This window comes from Lissotriton vulgaris, chromosome 10, assembly GCF_964263255.1.
Source record: "Lissotriton vulgaris chromosome 10, aLisVul1.2, whole genome shotgun sequence".
NCBI classification, from domain to species: domain Eukaryota; kingdom Metazoa; phylum Chordata; class Amphibia; order Caudata; family Salamandridae; genus Lissotriton; species Lissotriton vulgaris.
In genome coordinates, this window is record NC_141698.1 from 67,626,044 (window position 1) to 67,647,798 (window position 21,755).

The 21,755-nt window shown below is 44.6% G+C and overlaps 1 protein-coding gene across 3 annotated transcripts in view; it reads right to left on the reverse strand.

The window, feature by feature from the left end:
- Positions 1 to 14,440, reverse strand: part of NHERF2 (NHERF family PDZ scaffold protein 2) — a 319,028-nt gene extending 304,588 nt beyond the window's left edge. For 2 of the 3 annotated variants that reach the window (XM_086940501.1, XM_086940500.1), the window contains exon 1: positions 14,101 to 14,440. In XM_086940501.1, the coding sequence (XP_086796627.1) occupies positions 14,101 to 14,310 (210 nt within the window). In that variant the 5' untranslated portion in view covers positions 14,311 to 14,440. The remainder of the gene's footprint in view (positions 1 to 14,100) is intronic. The other variant, XM_086940499.1, reaches the window with a different exon arrangement.
- Between the last annotated feature and the right edge of the window lie 7,315 nt (positions 14,441 to 21,755).

A 21,755-nucleotide genomic window follows, 5' to 3' on the forward strand; every position in this document is an offset into this window, starting at 1 on the left:
TTTCAAATTTAGAATGGAAATGACTTGCTGACTATAGGACCCCATGTGGGGAGCTAGAAGTCACGTCAGAGCGAACTGGACCCCAACAGTGGTGATTACGGTCATTTGCCACTGTGTCCTAGAGTCCATGCTACTAGAGTTCTGGAAACTGGACCAAGTTTAACCCTACCCTCAGGGTAGCAAGGGCGGACATTCACAGACTTCCTTTGGAGGTAGTGTGGGGTGCATAAGTTCAGTAATCAAACCAAATCAATCAACATAATTAACTTTAATTTCTAGTCCAGTACTTCTCTTCTTAGTGAAAACATTTTTTTTAATCTTTCATCAGCACTAAATATGAAACAATTGAATCCAATATGCAGCAAAGTGAATCTGAATTTACTTCTCCCTTGTGGCGCTTGACCTACTGATTTTCCATCTGCTGGACCTTTCCACGATACCCTCTCACAAGCAATTGGAGCAAATGCATGGACCAGGTTCAGGAGCATTTTCAGTGCCCCACAACTAAAATGCACACACCGTTCACATTTTTCAATAGTTCTTATCCCTGACAAGGTTGTGAGTAAAAGTCTCTCACACTCCTCTGGGGCAGATATGGGGCCCTGCTGGCCCACCACAGGCAAGGAACCGTAGTGATACAAGACAGTTTTAGGGGCTGCTTAGGATTCCAGCTGTGACAGCTTATTAGAGTCCCCGGCTGCCCAGGCTCAGTTCAGCAGCGAGTGGCAGCCCCAGCAGAAGCAGGCCAAACTGGACTTCTGGCTGGCACCGAAGCATTCACCAAGGCAGTTCCAGCTCCAATACTGCATGCAAAGTCAGCATGGCAGCTGCAGCCCCAATTGAGCCAACAGGCTGGGGCAGACACCACCGCACTTTCAGCCTCAATCTGGCTGCCACAATCCCAAATCCTTCCAGAGTGACCAGGGAAACCTCTGCAGCACAAGTCGTTCAGGCTTCGCTCTCAGGCAGTCTGTTTTGTATGGTTGTTCCTCAGTCCCGGGAATCCACTGAACATCTACTCCTGCAAGGCCAAGTACATTCTTTCTCTCTCTCTTAGGAGGCAGGTATGCTTCAAGGAAAATCCTCAACTCCTCCAGCAAAACCAGAAAGTGCAGAATTCAGTTGACGTCCCCTTCCCTCTGGGATGCTGGCTGTCAAGCAGAAAAACCTGACCACACAGCAGTCGAATCCTCTAGGCAACAAGAACTTCCTTGGTTATGAAGGATATAGAACTGAAACTGAGCGATGTGTTTTGGTGCCACTATGATACAGATTTTTTAAGACAGGGAATGTGGAGTCACAATCTCCAACTTTAGACCCAGTTGGGTGTGGTTCTCTTTTCAGGTGTCTTTCTAAAGCTGCTCTCCAAACACAGACTTTATGTGGAGTGATGCTTATCACAACAGATAGCAATGGGTTGTCTCCAAGTAGGTACACCCACAACATAAGCACAATTAAGGCTGAAATTCCTGTACCTGGTTGTCGTCAGTGCCTTTTAGCCAGTAATCAGAGACAGAAAAATAGGAAAAGCGACTTTAAAAAGTTCTTCAGTTAGCACAATGGAAACTGGAGTCCCAATCCTCACTCCTAACATCAACCAAATGCGGTGTTCCAGAGGAACTCATCAGCAGCCCCTTGCTAGCAAACGTCCTCATGAAATTTCTAAAGGTGGCCCAGTCTCCAATCTCAGTGCTTCAGTGTCTGGGTCTCCGCCTTCCAGCCACAGGAACGCAGTTAATACACTTCCACCCTCTTGGGAAGTGGTCATCATCCTACATCTTTTACCATGCCAAACTAGGAGCCCCCCCCCGTTCTCCCTCCCACAGGTGTCAACGTAAGGTTTTGGGCATTCACATAACAATGGAACTTTACACTAGAGGGGTCTATAGGCCACGTTCTCCGTAACATAAAAAGATCTGGTCTCACTATTAATTTAAAAAACATTGTTTGTTGCCACCACAGCTTCATGTGCTTGACCAAGGACAGGCAAAGTAGCTCTTTCTACTATGTGGGGCAGGCGTAGACCTCTGTGCACATGCAGAGATAAATGTGACATTATGGCTAAAAGAAAAGCCAGGATACACATACACTCAGGCAAACTTGGCAGGGGGACACGTGTTACACCACGAATGGGGCAGTCAGTCCCCACACAGGCAAAACCTGAAAATATTTAAACTTGCCATTAGATTATGCAACCATTTGCAAACCCCAGAAGATACAATAGACAGATGGGGCAATGTCAAAATGCACTCAAAGGCAAGATGGGAGAAGCGTACACAAGGAACAGTGGGAGGCGGAATGTCTATAGGGCATGGCCAAACAGCATGTGAATAATGGTTCTTGTGAAATTATTTAGAAATATATTACTACACGCAAATGGGAGAAAATATGGCACCAATGGGAGACATATCAAGGTCTGTGGGGGGGTACGGGGGGGGGGGACTAGTGCATCCCTTAGACGATAGGGGGATGGGTGATGTTGGCGATCTGTGGTGTCAAGATGGTAAGATCCGGAATAACTGTCAAAATATGAGCTCATAGTACGGTCTATACTCCATGAATGCATTTCCAAACGTATATATACACATACATACATATACATACATATACACACACACACACATACTGTATCTGAAATTGGTTTAATAAAAAAGGATTCTTTAAAATAGAAGAAATATATTACACACTCTAGAGAGCCTAGATAAATCCCCCCCCCCAGTAATCATTTCCATATGCCAATTAGCGCAGAGTCCAACAAATAGTAAGTGAATATCTACATTCATATATATTTTTTTATGTGAATGTGAAAATTTGAAAGGCGTCCCAAAGAAAAAAAGTGTGGTGACAGTGCACTCGAGTTGTGACCAAGCTGAAACAAAGTGAGAAGTAACAACACAAAACAGGGTAACAGTCTAATAGCTGCCATTTGTATTATCAATATTAAAGGACGATTGTGATGCTCACTAGTCATCCTTGTGTTGCACAATAAGTATGGAAGCGGCCCAAAAGTGCCAATTAGTTAACATTTATACCATGGGGTCAATAACTGCTTTTGGTCTTCATCAGGACAAAATCAAGGATTAACCCTCCATCTTCACTGGAATGAATGACATGAAAATGAAAGAGTGAGAGACTAACTGAATGCGATTCCCACCTGTGAGAGTGAAGGGGCGAGTTAGACCAAAATTACTGAACTCCTTTAACGGCACAACTGGGTTGCAAAAATCCCCAATCAGCATGCTCGCCAGCACCAACTCTCTTCCTTGGTGTGCCAAACAGCAAGTGAAGGCTGGGTATGCCGAAAGCGATGTCAAGTGGGAATGAAGGTACAAGGTACAGGGCATCGCTGCAAGCTAGAACCTGCATCAAGTATTTACTTACATAACTTGACCATAATTTCGGCGCCACATTATTTATCTCAGCGGAGGATTTTCCATGTTTTTCAGTGACACGTTAGCACATGGCCACATGCATGATTTGAAGTTAAGGAGACATAGTTCCACTGGTAAGAGACTGAAGAGTCATTACTTCTCTTCCTAAAAAAACCTACCAGTTTCTTACTACTCTGCTTCAAAAACTGGGCTCTAAAATACATTTTGGACCTAATTTGAACAAACTTTTCTTGTTTAGGGAGAGCGGGTGACAGTCAGTCAGGTTCCCAATCAATGTTGGCTCGATGCACTATGGATGCTGGTATAAAAATGCAATGGTTGCTTTTGATTTGTAGTCCTCCTATTAGGAGGACAAATGTCAGAACCTCCTTGTTTATCATTTTTGGTAAGAGATGCTTTAGCCCAATGAGATGGCTTGCCCTCCGCTCGTTATAACATGGATGCCAAGTGTCTGAACATACATCAGTTCAGCCAGAGCATCTTGCTGCTTTGCAAGGAACCAATCAAGGACATGCACTTTCAGCAGCATCCCTAGACACTGCACACTAATTGTGAACGAGACAGGTGCGCTGGGACTTCGAAAAGAAAGATTCCTTAAACTGTCCACAGAGCCAAACGCGAGCCCCTGTGCCTCTGTGCATTTTCTCTCCAAGGCTAAGCAAGGGGAGGGGTATCATTTTTCATCTGAAAAAGAAGTAAGATGCTCTGGATAAAATTAAACTAACCAACTGTGACTGGGGGTCATTAACAGTGAGAGCTCTCCTGAGTTGTAGATTTCTAACAAAAAAGGCAGGTGGGCTAAGGAAACTCTTGGGAAGTAATGTTACTGGGCTCCAAATTATACTCGGGTCCATAAATTGCATCCTTTAGTCTAGAAACAGTGGTTTTCAACCTTGTTAGTCCAGTGGACCCCCACTTAATCATCACTGAAATCTAGAGACCCCCATCAAGTAATTATTAAAGGTTTGGGACCTCTGGCAAACCATTTTCGATTATTTGAACTGCAAAACAATACCCCCAAAAAAATCCAGAAATAAGCATCCATCGAACAAATACACAAATGATTTAATATGTTAGTTCATTCACAAGCAATTTTTTTAAATCACATTTTTAATTTTAATCGGGAAAATTAAGCTTTTCTAAATGTAATTAAAGCCACTTATAAGCCATACATAATCCTGCTTAAAGCACTTGTAGTGCCCAAAGAATCCATTTGAGGATACTAACCTAATTGTAGCCTCTAATTTCTAATTTCTCCACAATGACAGAACATTTTGTAAAACTTTCAATTTTGCTGCTTTATATATTTACACTTTATTTATCTTTTAATATCATTAAATTGTCTAAGCCGTCGCGACCCCAAGAGGTCCCCGGTCCACAGGTTAAGAACCACTGGTCTTAAACAATGTATAGGCTTATTAGCCCAGTGTTGTTCCACATTAGTGCCGGAGAGCCGCATCCACGCCATTTTTTCCAAATAAATAGTGGTGATGTAAAGGAGTTTCACCGTATTTTGATATCCAGAAAACTCAGCATACTTCATTCACTTCCTTGGGGACTATGCTGGACCATTCTGTATCAGTTAATGATCTGCTGGAGATCCTTGCTTCTTCCTGGTATGATACCTGCAAAGGAAGGGGGGGGGGGCGCAAACTTCCCAATTTAATGCAGCACACAGAATCCTCTGTGCGACACATCGCAAAGATCTTCACCACCTATTTGGTAAATAATGGTACACAACAGACAGTGCCGGACTGGGAACCACAACCGACCCTGGCAAACTGCTCGGCCGCCAATACACTGGAAAACAACTGACAAAAATACCCCAAGCTGAACTGGACTCTGGGCAGCAATGGAAACCTCAGAACCATGTTGGGAAGTCACATGGTTTGCCGAAAGGGCAACCAGACTAACCCAGTGGCAGAACATACAATATAGAAATGCCCTAACATAGCGTAATATTAAGTTAAATAACATCTTGGCTGAAGCTTGCTGTTTGTGCTGCCTTCTACTCCAAACCACCCACAATTCTGGAGGATGGGGCCTAGCTCTGTGTATAAGCAGAATGTACTTGTCTGTTCTACTCTTGGTCTGTAGTATCTCTTTAGCCAAACAGAAAAAAACGTGTTCCCCGTCAAGTCAGCATCCCTCGGTATGTCTTCAGTATGCTTTTGAGAGAAACACTGCATGTATGGTGAGCTGGTGGCACGTGGTCCAGGGAGGGTGGTGGAGTCTGGATGTCATTGTGCATGTCTGATTGGCTCTCCATTAAAAGGTGATGTACACTCTATTCAAGTGCTATCGGCCCCAGCCCAACTGGTCGGGACAATACAAGTTTATGGAAGAAGATGGTCCAGTCACGAGACTTGCAAGTCCCTGCAGTGACTCACTTGTTCCTAATTGGGACAAGAGTAGTTGGGAATATTTTGAAATTGGACAGATGATAAAACATTTTTTCAAACTGGCCCCATTCTTGGACACTGCACTCTTCAACAAGATGCAAACTGGTGATGCTCCCTTCCTGTCTAGTCCCAAGCTCTCAAACACAATTCCTGCTCAATCAAGATAAAACCACAGTCACCTTGAATTCCGGAGGGCCTAAAAGCTGGCTCTTGCCACTCACACATACAAAAGCTGCAGGTGGCCAGCTTGTCAAGAGCAGTGGGCCTGTGCGAATGAGTCCAAGCTTCTGGGCAGCGAGGTACGCTGCACCGCGTTGAATCATGCCTGTGAAGCCTCCCTCGCACCGCCCATATAGGACAAACCACATCTAACTTTCTTCCAACCATACACTCCAAATGGCGACAGGAACCCAAAGCACATCGAAGCGCCTTGCAGCCTCGCCAGGAGTATGAAGCGCTGTACAAATGCTGCAGTAAAATACAACAGTAAAGAGGCCTATGGCATCCATAGGTCCGTCCGAAAGTCCTGCGAACAAGTTTCACTGCAGGTCGGGCCGATTATTCAGAATTCCAAGCAGATGCCTGGAATCACGGAAAAGCGCCTGGGGTTACAGCGGACAGCAGTCTGAAGTGTAAACACGACGACGGGCAGGCAGCCAGCCTCTATCCTGGGAGCCAAACGCGGATATTCCCAGAACTAACGGCCTCATTAGCCACGCGCCTTTCTGGTCAGAAGACGAGGGACAACGCTTCGCGCCAAGCAGATTATAGAAGACCAGAGAGAGTTATGCAACCACCCTTCGCTAACTCAACCAACCAATCAATCAGGGGTTTGTAAAGTGCGAGTACTCACCCGTCAGGGTGCCAGGGGGGGGGGGGGCAATGAGGGGGGAGCTGCTGGTCCTTCTGGGTGTGGAGGATCATTCGAAGAGCCAGGTCCTTCTTGAATTGGGTCAGCGACAATCAGTGCTTTAAATGAGAAAATAGAAGTGCAAGTACTCTGTACCAGAGTACCTACTAGTTTCTGAGAAGTGCCAGTACTCTCTAATTAAAAGTATTACGTCTCTTTTGAGAAGTGCCAGTACTCTCCCTCTCAAAATAAAAAAGCTCTGGTACTCATTACCGGACAGTACCGGCCCATTTACAGCACTGGACAAGAGGATTGCCTGAAGTGGAAGGGCAGGGTGTTCCATGTCTTGGCGGCGAGGTGGGAGAAGGAACTTCCTCCGGTTCTGGTCTTGTGGACCCTGGGGACGGAGGATAGGGAGTAATGGGCGGAACAGGGTTGTCTTAACTAGCTATATGGAAACTGAAGACCCCAGCAGCAAACATGGACATCAAATAAGAGTAGCCAAGGATAGTAGCCGCCACCTCCCAGTTTGCCTTTCGGTACCCAAGCGCCTGAGAGAAAGTAAGCTTTGTGGTTGACACTGTACAACATATCTCACTCACTCAGCCACCTATTGCAATTGTACTTCCCGTGCTACCCCTGGGTTCATGGTCATGAAATCAGCAGCAAGAACAAAAACAAAATAAACAGTAATGCAAGAGTTTTGTTTAATCTCTGTAGTTTGCAGTCCATCCTCTCCCCAGGCTCCTTGGCAGCAATACGAGGCTGATGACGGACTAATCGAGCAGTAAACAGGTCACGTCATCGGGGTCAAATGGTGCATGGCGTCACTTCTACGCCTACCATTTTCTAAATCTACTCCCATGCTGAGAGGCTCAGCGCCACAGTCTATGCAAAGAAACAAAAAGTATTGAGGGCCCACAAAAAGAGTAAAAGAGTATCGCCTACATTGCTTACTTACGTGCAGGTATGGGGGATGCAGCGCAATTTAGGTCCCTGTAGAGTCCAGTGGCCAGAGCAGGTTTTGCATTATGCTCGTCTAATCGTTGCTCTTTACATATAGACTGAACACATCTCCATTTGTGTGTCAGGGCTACAGACAGCTTTGACACCACAGACTCCTCCCACCAGGTCAGCCCGCTTCGTCTTAGAGTCTCCTGAAGTGTCATTCGCATTTCGCTCAGTGGCATGGCAGGGGGGAGCATGAGTTGTGGGGGTCGGCGGTCCCACCCCACTCTTACCTGCATCCATCGCAGGGTGGCAAACTCAGGAATTGCCAACACCCCCCCCCCGCTCTTACCTGCGACAAATGCAGGAATCGGCAACACACACTCCTCCTGCCGCCATGGGTGGCAAAAGGCCTAGCTATGTGACTGATTTTGCTTCCTCCCACCACACTCTACAGCAATGGGGTACTGAGTTAGTTCACTTCAGCCATTGGTGCTCTGTTGTGGCAAGGGCCCTGGGGCCACATGCTTAGCAAAGGAAGACCGGGCCACTAGTATGTGGTACTAATAACTGGCCGCAAATACATGATCTCGGATCTTTTTTTGGCAGGGCCAACTGACCGGTGATAACTGTGTTAGATGGGTGTGGGGTGGGAGTAGAAATCAGCCCTCCTTGGAGTGGACCTCACAGTGAGTGGCAGCATTTTGCTCTTCCACACTCGCACATTCTGTTAAAAAAACGTTCACATCAATGGCAGGGCTGAGACGCCCACCTCTGGTATCATTTCATGTTTCTTTTTTTTCCTGTGTGTCATTGTGCACTTACTATTTTTTTGTAAATATATACACTCTACTTTTAAACAGCAGCATTTTTACTTTTTGTTACTTTTAATGTCTATTGCATAGGGTTGATTAAATGAAAAATAAATAAAGCCCGGACTTATTGACTGTCAATTTTTTGTTTTTAGCATGTAATTGTAAGTGGAGCAAAGGACGGCAGGGACGAAGGCGATGGACTTGGTAAACAAATCCTAGTAGCTCATATAGCAGTGGTGCCCAACATAGGTCCAAGAGAGCTGGATCAATGACATTCTTAGCCTGTGTACGCGATTTCACTCCTCTACTGTGAGGCCGTTAGTACACAGGGCGTGGTCCTGCCCATTCATAATCAGTTATTGGGAAGGGGTGGGGGCTAAATGATCAGCAGCACTGGTCCTCTGGAACCCCTTTGCTGATGCTCTTGGGAGTGATGATGGTGCTGAGGACTCTCGGGCAGACAGAGCATTGATGGGAACCACTCTTGTACTGGCTAAGAGAGATATTGCAGCACATCGGAAAGACTCCTATGGCACCATCGCTGGCATTATGGAGGCGTGCGCGCAACAAGAAAAGCCAGTGTATGAGGCCCGGGGCTGTCCGGCTGAACATGCAAAAGTCTGGGGTTAATGGCTTGGGGATTCAGATGTGGGCGGTGGATTTGAATCAGAAAGCAACAATGTCCAGGTTGCTTTATTCCTGAAAGTGCTGAGTTGGTCACGATGAGCTTACTGCTAATCCTATCTGTCACTGCGCGGCATGTACTGACTACGTGACATTTTGTTCCTTTAAAAAAAAAAAAAAAAAACCAATGAAAATGTGTTTATCAAAAACAAACTGCTAGAGCACAGAGAGCAAACACGCAGTGGAGCTGTAGTGACTAGAAAAAAAGTGACTGTACACCCACAATGGTCAGTGGAATCGTGACAGAACGACACTTTTGTAAGAGACCATCGAGCCAGTACCATAGACACTGATGCTGAAGAAGCTCTGAGACTCCGATCAATGGTAAACATTTTAAGAGGACCACCCAGGTCAGCAGGAGAACGGCAGCAGAAGCTGATTAGAGCGACTCCTGGTGGTCAACAGTAGGTCTTTCTTGCCACAGTCTACAGTTACCTGAATGAGAGAACTATGGGGATACCTAGGGCCAAAGAAGACTGGCTGCAGAAGGAAAGTCAAACTCCCCTTCATTAGTCAACATGCAGGAAAGGGAATCAACAAGCTGAACTATGTTCACGTTTAGGAACATTCCAAATAAGCTGGTGCGCGCTACAGACCAACATTGCCGGCGAACATCTTGTAGAAGGTGTTAAATGTACTCTACTCACACAAATATTGAGCGCACAAGAGCGGTGTTGGATGGGCGGCCAAGTCGATTGTCGAATCTCTGCAGTGATCAGAAGTTTCTTCACAGGGGCGATGTACGAGCGTTTACAAAAGGTGACCTACCTACCCCCACACAACAACTTTATTCTTGCAAATTAGACATTTTAAAGGATATGCTGTGGCTAATCTGCGATAGAGCAGGTACAGTGACCGTTGAAATATCCTGACACTTGTTTTCCCTGCCTCCAACTCGTGCAAAATAGTTAACAGTTCTGATCATAGAGCCTGGTATGTAACTGAAGGCACAATGGTGGAAATGGGGTGGCGAGCTGTTCTCTGGTGTTAGAGTAGGCAAGGGGCAGCGCATATGAACCTAGTCCCCTCTATACAGAGCCCGTTAAGTTCTGAATCAGCACCTGATGGGATAGCCCAAGGCATTGCACTCAAAATCATGCTATACTAAGGGACATGCCCTCTACATTTGGAAGCCAGTCTCCTTTAATGCTCTTAGCTGGTTTGCAAAGAAACCACTTGCACACAGCTCCAAACACAACACAATTAAAGTAGTTATAGACTGTAGTGCAGGGACACAGGCTGTAAAGCATGTCTTAGCATAGGGTGATGGACAACAGACGTGGTGAATGGAGGATGTGGACCAGTAAACAGTGATGCTGTGACTTCTCGAATAGCTGAAGACTGAAAAGAATAAGACAGGGAACCCAAGGACCACAGAAATGGAGGGACAAGATAGGAATAGACAATTCAATAATGCTGCTCAGTCGCATGCACGTGGGACCATGCACCTGCGATATGACATGACATAAAGGGGAGGAAAAAGGGGACAGACTTATGAATGGGAGATTGATTTAGTCTCCATCTTGGGTCTCCTACAGTTAATGCTCAGATCCAAAGTAAATTGTTTATCCTGGAGTATCAATCACATCAGATGTTGTTGGTGCTCTCTTCAGGCCTCTGGACGAATCTTTACAATACTGAATCCGACCAGCAGTAGTTATGGTAAAGTTCTTGGGCTAGAAGGCACAATTTTAACACTCAAATGCATTGGTATCCAGGGAGTTACCAGACAGTAACATCACCGCTCGCACACCAATGTGGGAATATGTAACCTACAGTGGAGATGTGGCCACCATTTACTACTGCCTTAAAGAACACCAACCATCAAACCCGCAGTTGTGAGCGCTGGTCCATCAGTAGGCCTGAACCAAAAGTGGGGGATCACAAAAGTCACAGGAGTAAATCAAGCAACTGACCGCAAATACCCTGGTAGCAACTGAGCTCAGAGACCCATTAACGTACTTCAACTGCCACATCGGCTGCAGCACCACACTTGCACAATGGTGGTAAACATACTCTGGTTTTCTAGTTCCACTCAACAGATCCAGATAGTAAAGCAGTGTATTTCCAAAGAGCGAACTGTTTTTAACTCTAAAGATGTATCTTCTACTCACTGTGAAGTCTCAGATGGAACGCTGAAGAGGCCAAGGGGGAGGCAAGTGTGTGCTATAGGGTACTGCAGTTTGGGTACCTGGTGGTCTACCACCGCCATGCCACACTGAGAGCGCCAGGAATGGTAGAAGAGTTAAACAGGATCTGGATAGAAGAGTTTGTTGATTAAGAATTTTAGAAAAGGGAGTCAGAACTCCCCCTCTCTAAGGAAGTATGTTCCTTATTGAGACATGGATATGTCTAGTCTCTCAAAGGACTAATGCATCCACTCCAGAAATCTGTATATGACCCTCTAGTCACAAGTTCGAATAATGGAGGGTCTACTGAGCATTTCATCCTTCTAAAGCAAATACAATTACCATTGTTTGGGTGGGTAACACTACATTTCAGTGCGAAGAGACCGACGGGTGAACGTGTGCTTTATAGATACAAGTTGTGACTGCGATCAAAGGTATAATATAGTAAAATATAGGACTGAGGGGTTAGCTTTGAGAAGTAGGTGATTATGTTTTAATGATTAACAAATAGCATGAATGGCAATACGTCTATCTCTTGATATTCTGAGGACACAAAAGAAATTGATTAAAGAAGGACAGCACCAGTTTATGACATATCCGATAGTATCCGCACAGAAAATGTGCGAAAAGAAGAGTAAAACGGAAGCACAGAAAAGGGAAGATGAGGGGCATGGTATGGCGTCAAGTTGGCATGGTACGGCGTCAGGTGGGCATGTTCAGATGGGAAAGAGTGAAGACAAGCAAGGAAGGCTCGTAAGTAGAGGCATATGTAGGACACCAAACTAGCTGTGGGCTGGATAGTGGATTGCAAGTCTGTTTGGAGGCAGGAACAGTAGAAGAAACGCATACTGGGCTTTAAATATGGTGAGACATTCCCACCACAAATGCAACACGAGTGATGAGGGCAAAGAACAAATCAAAGAAAAATAAAAGAAGAGCTGGGATAATAGTGGCTGCTGTTGTAATTTGGTTTGGAAAGAATTAATTATGTTGCAGGAGAAAGAGTTGTTATAATAAATATGATAAAAAAGGGGGTAGGATGCAGAGCGTGGAATAAGGAAACCACAAAAGATAAATACAGTGGTTATACGGACTCGGCTGTGGGCCACCTCTGCACTGGGAGTAGAGAGAACACAGTAATATGCAAAGGACAGATAAGTACTGTAGTAAGGATGGTAGGCGCCTTGGATCATCTGAGGTCATAGTAATAAGGATAGCAGACTGGGGTTTTGTGAGGAGTGAATAGACCAGTCCCTACATCTGGTGGAGGACCTGCTCTGTACTGGAAGATATGAATTTTAGGAGTAAAGGTAGCTGGAATATAGGGGAATGGGTAACAAAAGTTCAGGCAATGATAGTGGGAAATTAGGTTTCGTCTCTGTCTCTATGTTGAGGAGGGCAGAGAGGAGAAGACAACATAAAGAACAAATATGTTCTGTGCGTGGCCGCATTTAACAAGTTACGAGGATACGAGCTGGAGACCTTGAAACTGAGAATTGGGTGGATAGAAGAAAGAGGCAAAGACGGCTGGATAGAGGCCCTGCAAATGTTACAGGATAGCTGGATGGGAACCTGTAAATAACATGAAATGGCATAATGGAAGCAACTACAGAGGATGGCTGGGTGGAAACAGGTGACAGAGCATGGATGGGTGTGAAACCTGCAAGAAGCAGAAGTTGGCTGGACATGAGCAAGTACGAGAGAATGGCTAGGTGGGACGCCTGCAAGTGGCAGCGGATTGCTGGAAGGGAAGCCTACATAACAGAAGATGGTTGGATGGGTGCAAGTGTCAGAGGCTTACTGGGTGGGAGAAAGTGACAGAGAAAGGCTGGTTAAGTGAAAGAGGACAGCAGGGTGAGAAGCCTGCTTGTGTCAGAGGATGAATGGTTGGGGAAGCCTGCAACTAACAGAAGATGTCTGGGTGGGAACAAGTGTCAAGATGATGCCTAGATTGGAAGCCTGCAGCTAACAGAAGATGCCTGGACGGGAGTAAGTGACAGATGACAGCTGAGTGTGAAGCCTGCAAGTATCAAAGGATGGCTGGATGGGGAAGCCTGCAACTAACAGAAGACGGATTGACGGGAAATCAGCAAGTGGCAGAGAACGGCTGGATGCAGACCCAGTAAACAAGACAGAAAACCGGAATCCAAATAGTGCAAACAAAAGAAATTAACTAGGAGACCCTGCCAGTGGCAGCGGAAGGTTCAATGGGGGGCAAGCGACAGAAGATGCTTGGGTGTAAAAGCTTCCTGGACAGAGGATGGCTTGCTAGAGACACTACAAGGGCTCGATAATCATTTCTTGCTAAGTGGTATCGGTATCGCCTACCACCAAATGCTGGAAGACCAAAGGATGGGAATATAAGAAGAGAAACTTTAGTACAGAATGGGCTGGTTTGGTACTGGAAGAGGCCCTGGGCACTTTCCAAAGACAGCAAGAATTGAAGAAAGAGGGTTCAAGTTTCCATTGCAGATTATAAATAGACACTATTACATGTTGGTAATAGTTACATCTGTTGCTCACACGGCTTCCAAACAAAATATGCGGTAGGGTAAGCTATATACAAAACATATGCTGCGAACGCAGGTATTATTTAACAACAATTACTTGTATATGCAAATGACGCCATAATGTGCGTGACACCTTCTGGCAAACTTGAATGATTGTTTTACTGACATCACTTTGCATCCTGGGACTTCCAGATCAACTTTCTCTTCATATATAATAAGCCCTATATTGCCCTCGCATGCAATGGCCAGGCGGGTAAAAACTGTCAGCGCCGCGCGCTGTGATGTGAGACAGCGCCTGGAAGGGATGTTTCCAGAAGTTTTAGCACCTGATGCTTCAGGATCACAGGGGTATAAAGGGCAGCGCCAGTACCTGGTGGTGGGTCTCCTTCTCCACGTTGGCCCCGTTCACCTGCACCAGGCGGTCCCCCGCCTTGAGCCCGGCCGCCTCGGCCGCAGAGCCCGGCTCCACCTTGCGTATGTACTGTCCGCTCTTGTTCTTCTCCCCGTGCAGGTGGAAACCATAGCCGCCCTCTCCCTTCAGCATGTGGCAGAGCCGTGGCTTCAGCTGGTTCGTAGACATGATGCCCTCCCGGGTCCGGCGGGAGCTCTCAGCGCGCGTCCCGTGCCTCCTCCTGTCCCCCGGCCGAGCTCCCAAAAAACTCCGTCGGCTTCTGCCTCTGTTTTCCCCTCGGCTCTAAACTACTGACAACACTGAGACCTCTCACAGCCAATCAGACAGCTGGTTTACAGTGACTGACACTTGTGGGCGGTACTGGGAGGGGCCACGTCAGTACCGCCCAGGAGGAATCCGATTAGTTAGAAATAGCTGTCAGTCGAAAGAAAGGCCCACCCAGGAAAGGACGTGCTATGCGTTCGGTCTCATTACCATTTTACGCTAGTTTGTTATTGACGCAGCTACAGTGGTATGAGTTTAGGAGCAGATATCAGCTGCAGATCTGCCAAGCTGCACATTTCTTGCTCGTGCAAATAAATTGAGAAACGGATGTGGTGTGTAGTGGTCTCGCAGTTATTTAATTAAGTGTAAACATCACACTTGGATATTTAGTTATACATATAAGTTTTAAAGTTCGTTAACGCGCAGCTTGTACATCGGTAAGCGTTTGTTTTTAATACTGACAAAAAAATCACTTTCATGTACTTTAAGGCTCGCTTTCCCAATAGTTCCGAAATAACTTTCTTGCAGCTTGAATAACATACTGCCAGTTTTCCACAGAATAATACAATGGTTCAAAAACACACGATGGTCTCACAGCAGGTAGACGTTGACAAAAATCGCTCCGAGTAGTTCCTCACAAACACTCTGTTTGTTTCAGGTACTCACGGTATAAATTCCAGCATTACAATGATGATCTTCGTTGTATATACATGCTGGCCAACTTCATAAACTCCAGGAGAACTCTGCTGTGCCCATCCTCGTCACCATAATTGTAGTGGTCTCGCAGTTATTTAATTAAGTGTAGACATCACACTTAGATATTTAGTTATAAATATAAGTTTTAATGAAACCAAGTAGAGTATATATAATGCATGCAGCTCAATGGAGAACTGCTGGAAGAATGAATCATAACATTCTTACAAACCAGTACAGAACATAACATTCATTACATGTACAAGATTCTATTCCATAGTAATGGTTTTAACAAAGAATTACCTTAAAGGAATATGCAATTACTACATGGTGTTACGGCCAGAGTTGCCGACCTTGGAACTGGGGACGCTAGGCACAAGTCCCTGGTTTGGCTCAACATCCTAAAATTCACATTGTAAAACGTAGGAAGGTGGTGCCTAAAACAGGAAAGCTGAGTTTAGTTTTACAAACTGACTCAATGACAAACTGCACTGACTTCATATTATCTTGTGTGTTTTTATTTATTTATTTTTATTGTTTTCATTATCTTCACAAATTATAGAGCACTATAAGTATTGGAGTAGAAGGCATAGCATTTGTTTAATTGTATTGCGGTATTTATAAACTTATAACCCTAGCCAGAGGAGACAGCGTAGGGCTATCAAGTACATGTCCCCTGTGACGGGAGATGCTCATATAGACGTGCTTATAATGAGAAGTGCTGCCACTGTCTGGTATTCCACTGAACACACAATATATAAATATACCAAAAGCGTATAGAATGGGGGAGGTCAAGGGGGAGATACCATTTAAGAAGGTAGAAGAGTACTGATGGTGTGGGTTCTGAGGTAAACAATGAGGGGGAAAATCCAAGGTACAAAGGTCAAAAGTCTTGGGCTGTATGCTGAAAAACCTCTTGATGCTTGTGTTTGTAGTAAGTCCAATGCTTTAAATGGGCCGGTAAGGTCCGGTACTCAGTACCTGAACTTCTCTGATTTAAGAGGGAAAGTACCGGCACTTCTCAACACTGTTGCTATGCATTTAATAGGGGAGTACCAGCACTTCTCAGGTGCAAAGAGATACTCTAAATAGTGAGTACCTGCACTTCTAGATTTCCATTTAAAACACAAAGTCATTTGTATTTCCAGTCCGGCAAGAGATGTGCTACTTCTGCACATGCTGCCTGATATGTTTAGCGTCCAGGTTGTTAGTTTTATCAGGTTATGTGCTTTTCAGCTCACTAACTGGACCTGTCTGCCGCATTTGACACGGTCAACCACAAAGTTCTCCTAGCAAGATTGAAGACAGTAGGGGTGGTTGGAGTATCCCTGGAATGGTTTCAATCTTACCTGGAAAATAGACATCAGGCAGTGGCTCTCCCCCCCCCCCTATCAAACTGATTTTGCTGAGATCAGGCATGGGGTCCCCCAGGGCTTGGCAATTAGCCCAATACTGTTTAACGCTTACATGAGTCCCCTGATTGCAATCATCAAGTCACACAAGGTCAGCTTGGTAAACTACGCTGACGATACACAGCTTATTTTATCACTGGAGGGAGACCAAGCGGTCTCGCTGGAAAATATCCATGCCTGTATGCAAGAAACTGTGCATTGGCTGAAAAACAACAATTTAATGGCGATAAAACTGAGATACTCTGCTGTGCAGCAGGTAAAGTCCCTTGTTCTCTTCCATTGGGCTTCTGGCCCATCCCCATGGAGACACCTTTGTTATCCGTTACGACGGTACGTAACGTGGGGTTTGCTTTAATGAAAAGCTGAACCTCGAAACTCAAGTAAATAAAGTTGTGGGGAGGAGCTTTTTGCTCATCAGGGTACTCTGGAAGATTCTTCTGCTACTACCAACTCAGGTACGAGCACAAGTAGTAATAGTGTCATTCTGAGTCTGCTTGACTATGGCAATGCGTTGCTGATGGAGTCCCCAATCCATTTGATTGGGAGACTCCAGAGAATCCAGACTGTGGCGGCAAAGCTGGCCCTATTAAGACCACGACGGTCATCTACATCAATGGCACTGGTGGAGCTGCAATGGCTCCCTGTACTCTAGAGGATACAATTTAGATCACTTTGCATTGTCTTTAAGGCACTGCACAGGATGGGGCCCATACCACTGCAGTCTAAGTTCAGCTGGTATGCCGTACCTCTTCGGCTAACCTGGCGAAAATACCCAGGATTAAGCGAGCAAAATCGGGTGGAAGATGTTTCAGCTTTGCGTCAGCACACCTCTGGAATGGTCTTCCAACTGACCTAAGACAGTCGCAGGATCTGTTGAAGTTAAGAAGGAAAGTCAAAACCTGGATATTTCCTAGAGAGCAGCCGCAGCATAGCAACATGCTCCCTCTGGTACTATGGTCACAGTGCATATGTATCGCAGTGCCAGGATGCCCGTAGGGTTACAGTGCGCTTTATAAATCTGAATACAATACAATAATTTTCAATTGAACTCAGACATGAAAAGGGGGCTAATGCAGACCCTTCAAGATGCAAGAGATGCGCCTGAACTTTGTTTGGTTGATGATTAATCCGGCAGCTGCATAGAACAAGCTTTGGTATATGTATTAGGTTTTGCCTATTTGATTAATAATAAGTTTTTTTTGGTTGTTAATTTTAGCTTAGTAAACAGTTGTGCAATATAAGTTACTGAAACTTCGTAAAAGTGTTATGGCTTGTTTATTGAGAAAGGCTACATGTGCAGTAACAGCATTTTTCTCACAATTATGGATTTGCCGCATTTGCCACATAATCCATCATCAGATGCATAAGCTGCAGATTTTAACCAAACAAAAAAAGTTTCTAGCCAAAATGATTCAAAAGTTACTGAAAACAGTGACATGGGCATTAGAAAGACAATTAGAACAAAACAGGTGGTGAGTAGACTTCAATGCAGACGACTTAGTACCATGAGATATATGAATGGTGAAATGAATATTATTAATTGTGTTTCAATGAAACTGGTTAATTACACCCCCTAGATATGACAGAACTCCGGTCTGTAATGTTAACAGAATTTATGGGCTTCCCAGCGCCGAAGAGCTTGACAACAGTGCATATCCTTGCTCAAGCTGGTATGAAGCGCAATGGAAAAGCAGAGAATTATTTGTATGCCCAGAACGCATTTGTTCATGTGTTGCAGACTATACCACACTTTCAGTAGTGCCGGAAATAATGTATTTTCATATTAAAGGTAATTTCTTATCTCCTCTATCTGGTGCAACATGATCTGCATTTATAGATATGGGTTTATAAAGTTATGCACTATAGTGAAAATATCAGGCCTGTTAGAATTAGGACTGAGATAAGCAAATCAATTTCAGTGGCCAAGATAGGACGAACAGCAGCATCAAATTTACATTTGGGAATGAGGCAATGAACCCTTCTGAGAACGCCACTTTTAAACACATTTTCCTCGCTCTGAAGACGAGTTAAGTTTCCATTTATGCAAAAATGTGTTTTTTTGTATTTGTAATCATTATGCTTTTCAGAATACTTCAATTAGGTCTTACGTACAAAAGAAAAACCCTCACCGCTACTAATTGTATTAGCAGTCTTGTTTTAATGTGTAAATTAACTGTTATATGTAGTCTGCAAAGCAATACAAAAAGTGGTTTTCGTCTGTTAATTTTGCTGTATGGTGGTAATAAACTCGAATTTTCGTGTAATAATAAATGCATGTTTGGTAATTCATTTGCTGTAAATAACGTGCAACATCATTTTCTCTGGCATTATTATTATTATTATTATTATTATTATTAATAAATAAATAATATTTATATAGCGCCTAAACTACCCGGAGGCCTCGTTGCGCTTCAGGAACCAATTACGCCACAGACAAAAGTCTCAACCGAAACTACCAGTCGAATAGATGTGTCTTCAAAAGTTTGCGGAAAGTGTACGACATCCACTCTAAAGAGAATTCTCTCGTGTGCTACTTAAAGTACACGTCGGGAAAAGGTTCTATTATTCTGTCATGTTATGAGGTTTCACCACAAAATTACAGTTCAGTACATTTCGGTTGTTTGAACAGAGGTTTCTTTAAGGACTCCCAGTGATGGCTGTCAGGACTAGAAAAGCACGGTACATTCTTTACTGTCACGCTTGTCCTTCTTATGCTTTACATCACTAGTCAATCAAAATCTATAGCGCTTTATACGCAAGGGTGACTAAGTGGTTCACCCACTGGTACTACTTGCACTGGGATTATCAAAGCTAATGGTAACATCTCATCTGCTGTAAGGGATGGAGGATGACTGTAGTGTTGAGGAAGTGTAGCTTTGGTGATGGAGGTGGAATGTGACGGGACTGGAGAGCAGTGATGGAGAGAGGAGTATTGGATGTGGAGAATGGTGGATCTGGCCAGTTTTGGTAGCAGTGTGTGGAGATTATGCATAGTGGTTGTGGGGAAGAGTGGCACAGGTGGACACTGATGGTAGTGGAGAGTAGTGGTATTGGAGAGCATGCTTGTGGAGAATAGTGATGGTGGTGACCTGAACACCAGACACCCGGACACACGCTAAGGTAAAAGTCATAAAACGAGATCGGGCTGTAACATTTCCAACAATTTTGGCAGGTTAGGCTCACATTGGTAACTGAAGAAACAATTGCTTTAACAAACAGAAGTCTCTTTATGCAAGGTCGCCTCAAGATTCTGTAAAGCAATAAATTTGATCTATTGAAAACCACTCCCATAAGTCATGAAATATACAGATGCCTAAGTGTAATTATGGATATGGTGGAAGCACGCCGAGATCCTGGGTGTCAATTGAGAGGGGTCAGCTTTGTATGTAGTATAAAGGGCATGTGTGCCTTCAGTAAGGTTTTAATTTGCCACTGTTTCAAAAAGGAGTTCCTGGACTTAAAACAAGCACAGCACAAACGCTGTGCATGCAAAACCTAAAAAGGGTTGGGACACAGACTAGGTAAGCATTTCTCCCAGTGGGGCCATTAGCACCAGTATTTGAATTGGGGTGGGGGGGGGGGTATATAGGAAATCGATTTCAGAATAAAAATAATGAAACAAGTGAGAACTAATGATTTGGTATTTCCTGGAGATTCAGTTGACATACTTTCACGTCTACATCAATAAGTTCCAAAAGGAGCAATTAGTTCAAGAGGGTTCTCAAACCAACCCAAATATGGTCTCTTAAAAGGCCCCAACGTCTTGAATAAAAACAGACTGTCCAATATTTATTTTTATAGAGGGCCAACTCCTGGTGAAAGGTTTTGAGGAAAGAACCCAATGGAATGAGGAGACAGTTCTTAAACCTTGTGCATGAGAGAAATAAAAGCGACTCAATATTATTACAATAAGCTTGTACATAAATGTTCAAACCAGTGCGATACCATTAGATGTTTTTGTTGGGGGGGAGGAGGGGGATGGATCATTGGGTAACATGGATTCCCCTGGCTGAATTGGGATAAAAAAATAACTTGCATGGCTCTCTGGTTCGCCCCATTTTTAGGTCGAGCCTAGAGCAGTACGCAAGGCCGGCTCTAGGGGATGACCTCGGTCTGCACTTTTGTTACACCCGTGCTTGTGCTGACATCCACGTTGCGGGAGCGAGCAGCGGCGAGCACGGGCCATCTGTTTTCAATTAGCGTGAACAGTAGGAGGCATGCGCAGCATGTTTTCTTTAATACAACACTGAGCCTGTCGCACTTAAAAAAAAAAAATAGCCACAGCTCTTAACAGCTCTCCTTTTTTTGTAATCTTTCTTCTCCTTTCTACTCTCTACCGCTCCCTCTTGGACCTCCTCTCGCTCCCCGCATCTCTCCACTCCTCACCCATCTCAAAGTGGTATTTATTTTTTGCAGTTTTATACAGCGCGAACTCGGCCCGGAGGTATTGCAGCCCTTTAGATGAGCAAAGCACCAGTTACATCATAACATTATTGTTCGGCACGGGCAGATTAAGTGATTTACCCAGAATCACAGGATGTTAAACTGACGCCGAGACTCAAGCCCGTTTTCCCACCACCAAAGTCTGCAGCACTGGTCGTTAGACCACATTCTCGTCCCTCAAGGGGCGGGGGCAAGGGCGGGCTTCATAAGAGTACCAAGAGCTCTTCACCAGAGGCGTGGTACTTACATGGCCGGGTGGTATGCCTGGTACATGTCAAGTGCTATTGTGTGCTTGACCAATCACGAAATGGCCTTTCTAGGCAAAGAAAACTGCATGTAGCTGGCAAAAGATACTTTTAAACAGTTGACATAGCCCCCGTGTCCTGCACAGTAATAAAGAAAATACTTGATAGGGTACATTTAAAAGTAAGCTAATTCCTATCGCGACCTTGGAGTCATGGTGCCGTTGTTCCATTGTAATGAAATAGTATCTTAGGTAATGGTTTACCAATTTGAAACCTTATTCCACACAGATATTGTTCTGAAACAAGCTACTGCCACTTACTCCAGAGGGGAGGCCACTGCAACAGTGGGAGTGCCTAGAAGCTTATTTCAGGTAGTGAGTGCTCTAAAAAACCTTCATTACCTCAGTAAGGTGGGTGTTTCACTGAGATGGTTGATCTTACTTACAGAGCTTAGTGGGTGTAGTTGCAAGATCACCAACAAGGCACTTTTTACTCTCAAGTTCTGTCTTTGTTCTCACATTAGAAATACAATAAAAATTTGAAAAATATATTACTG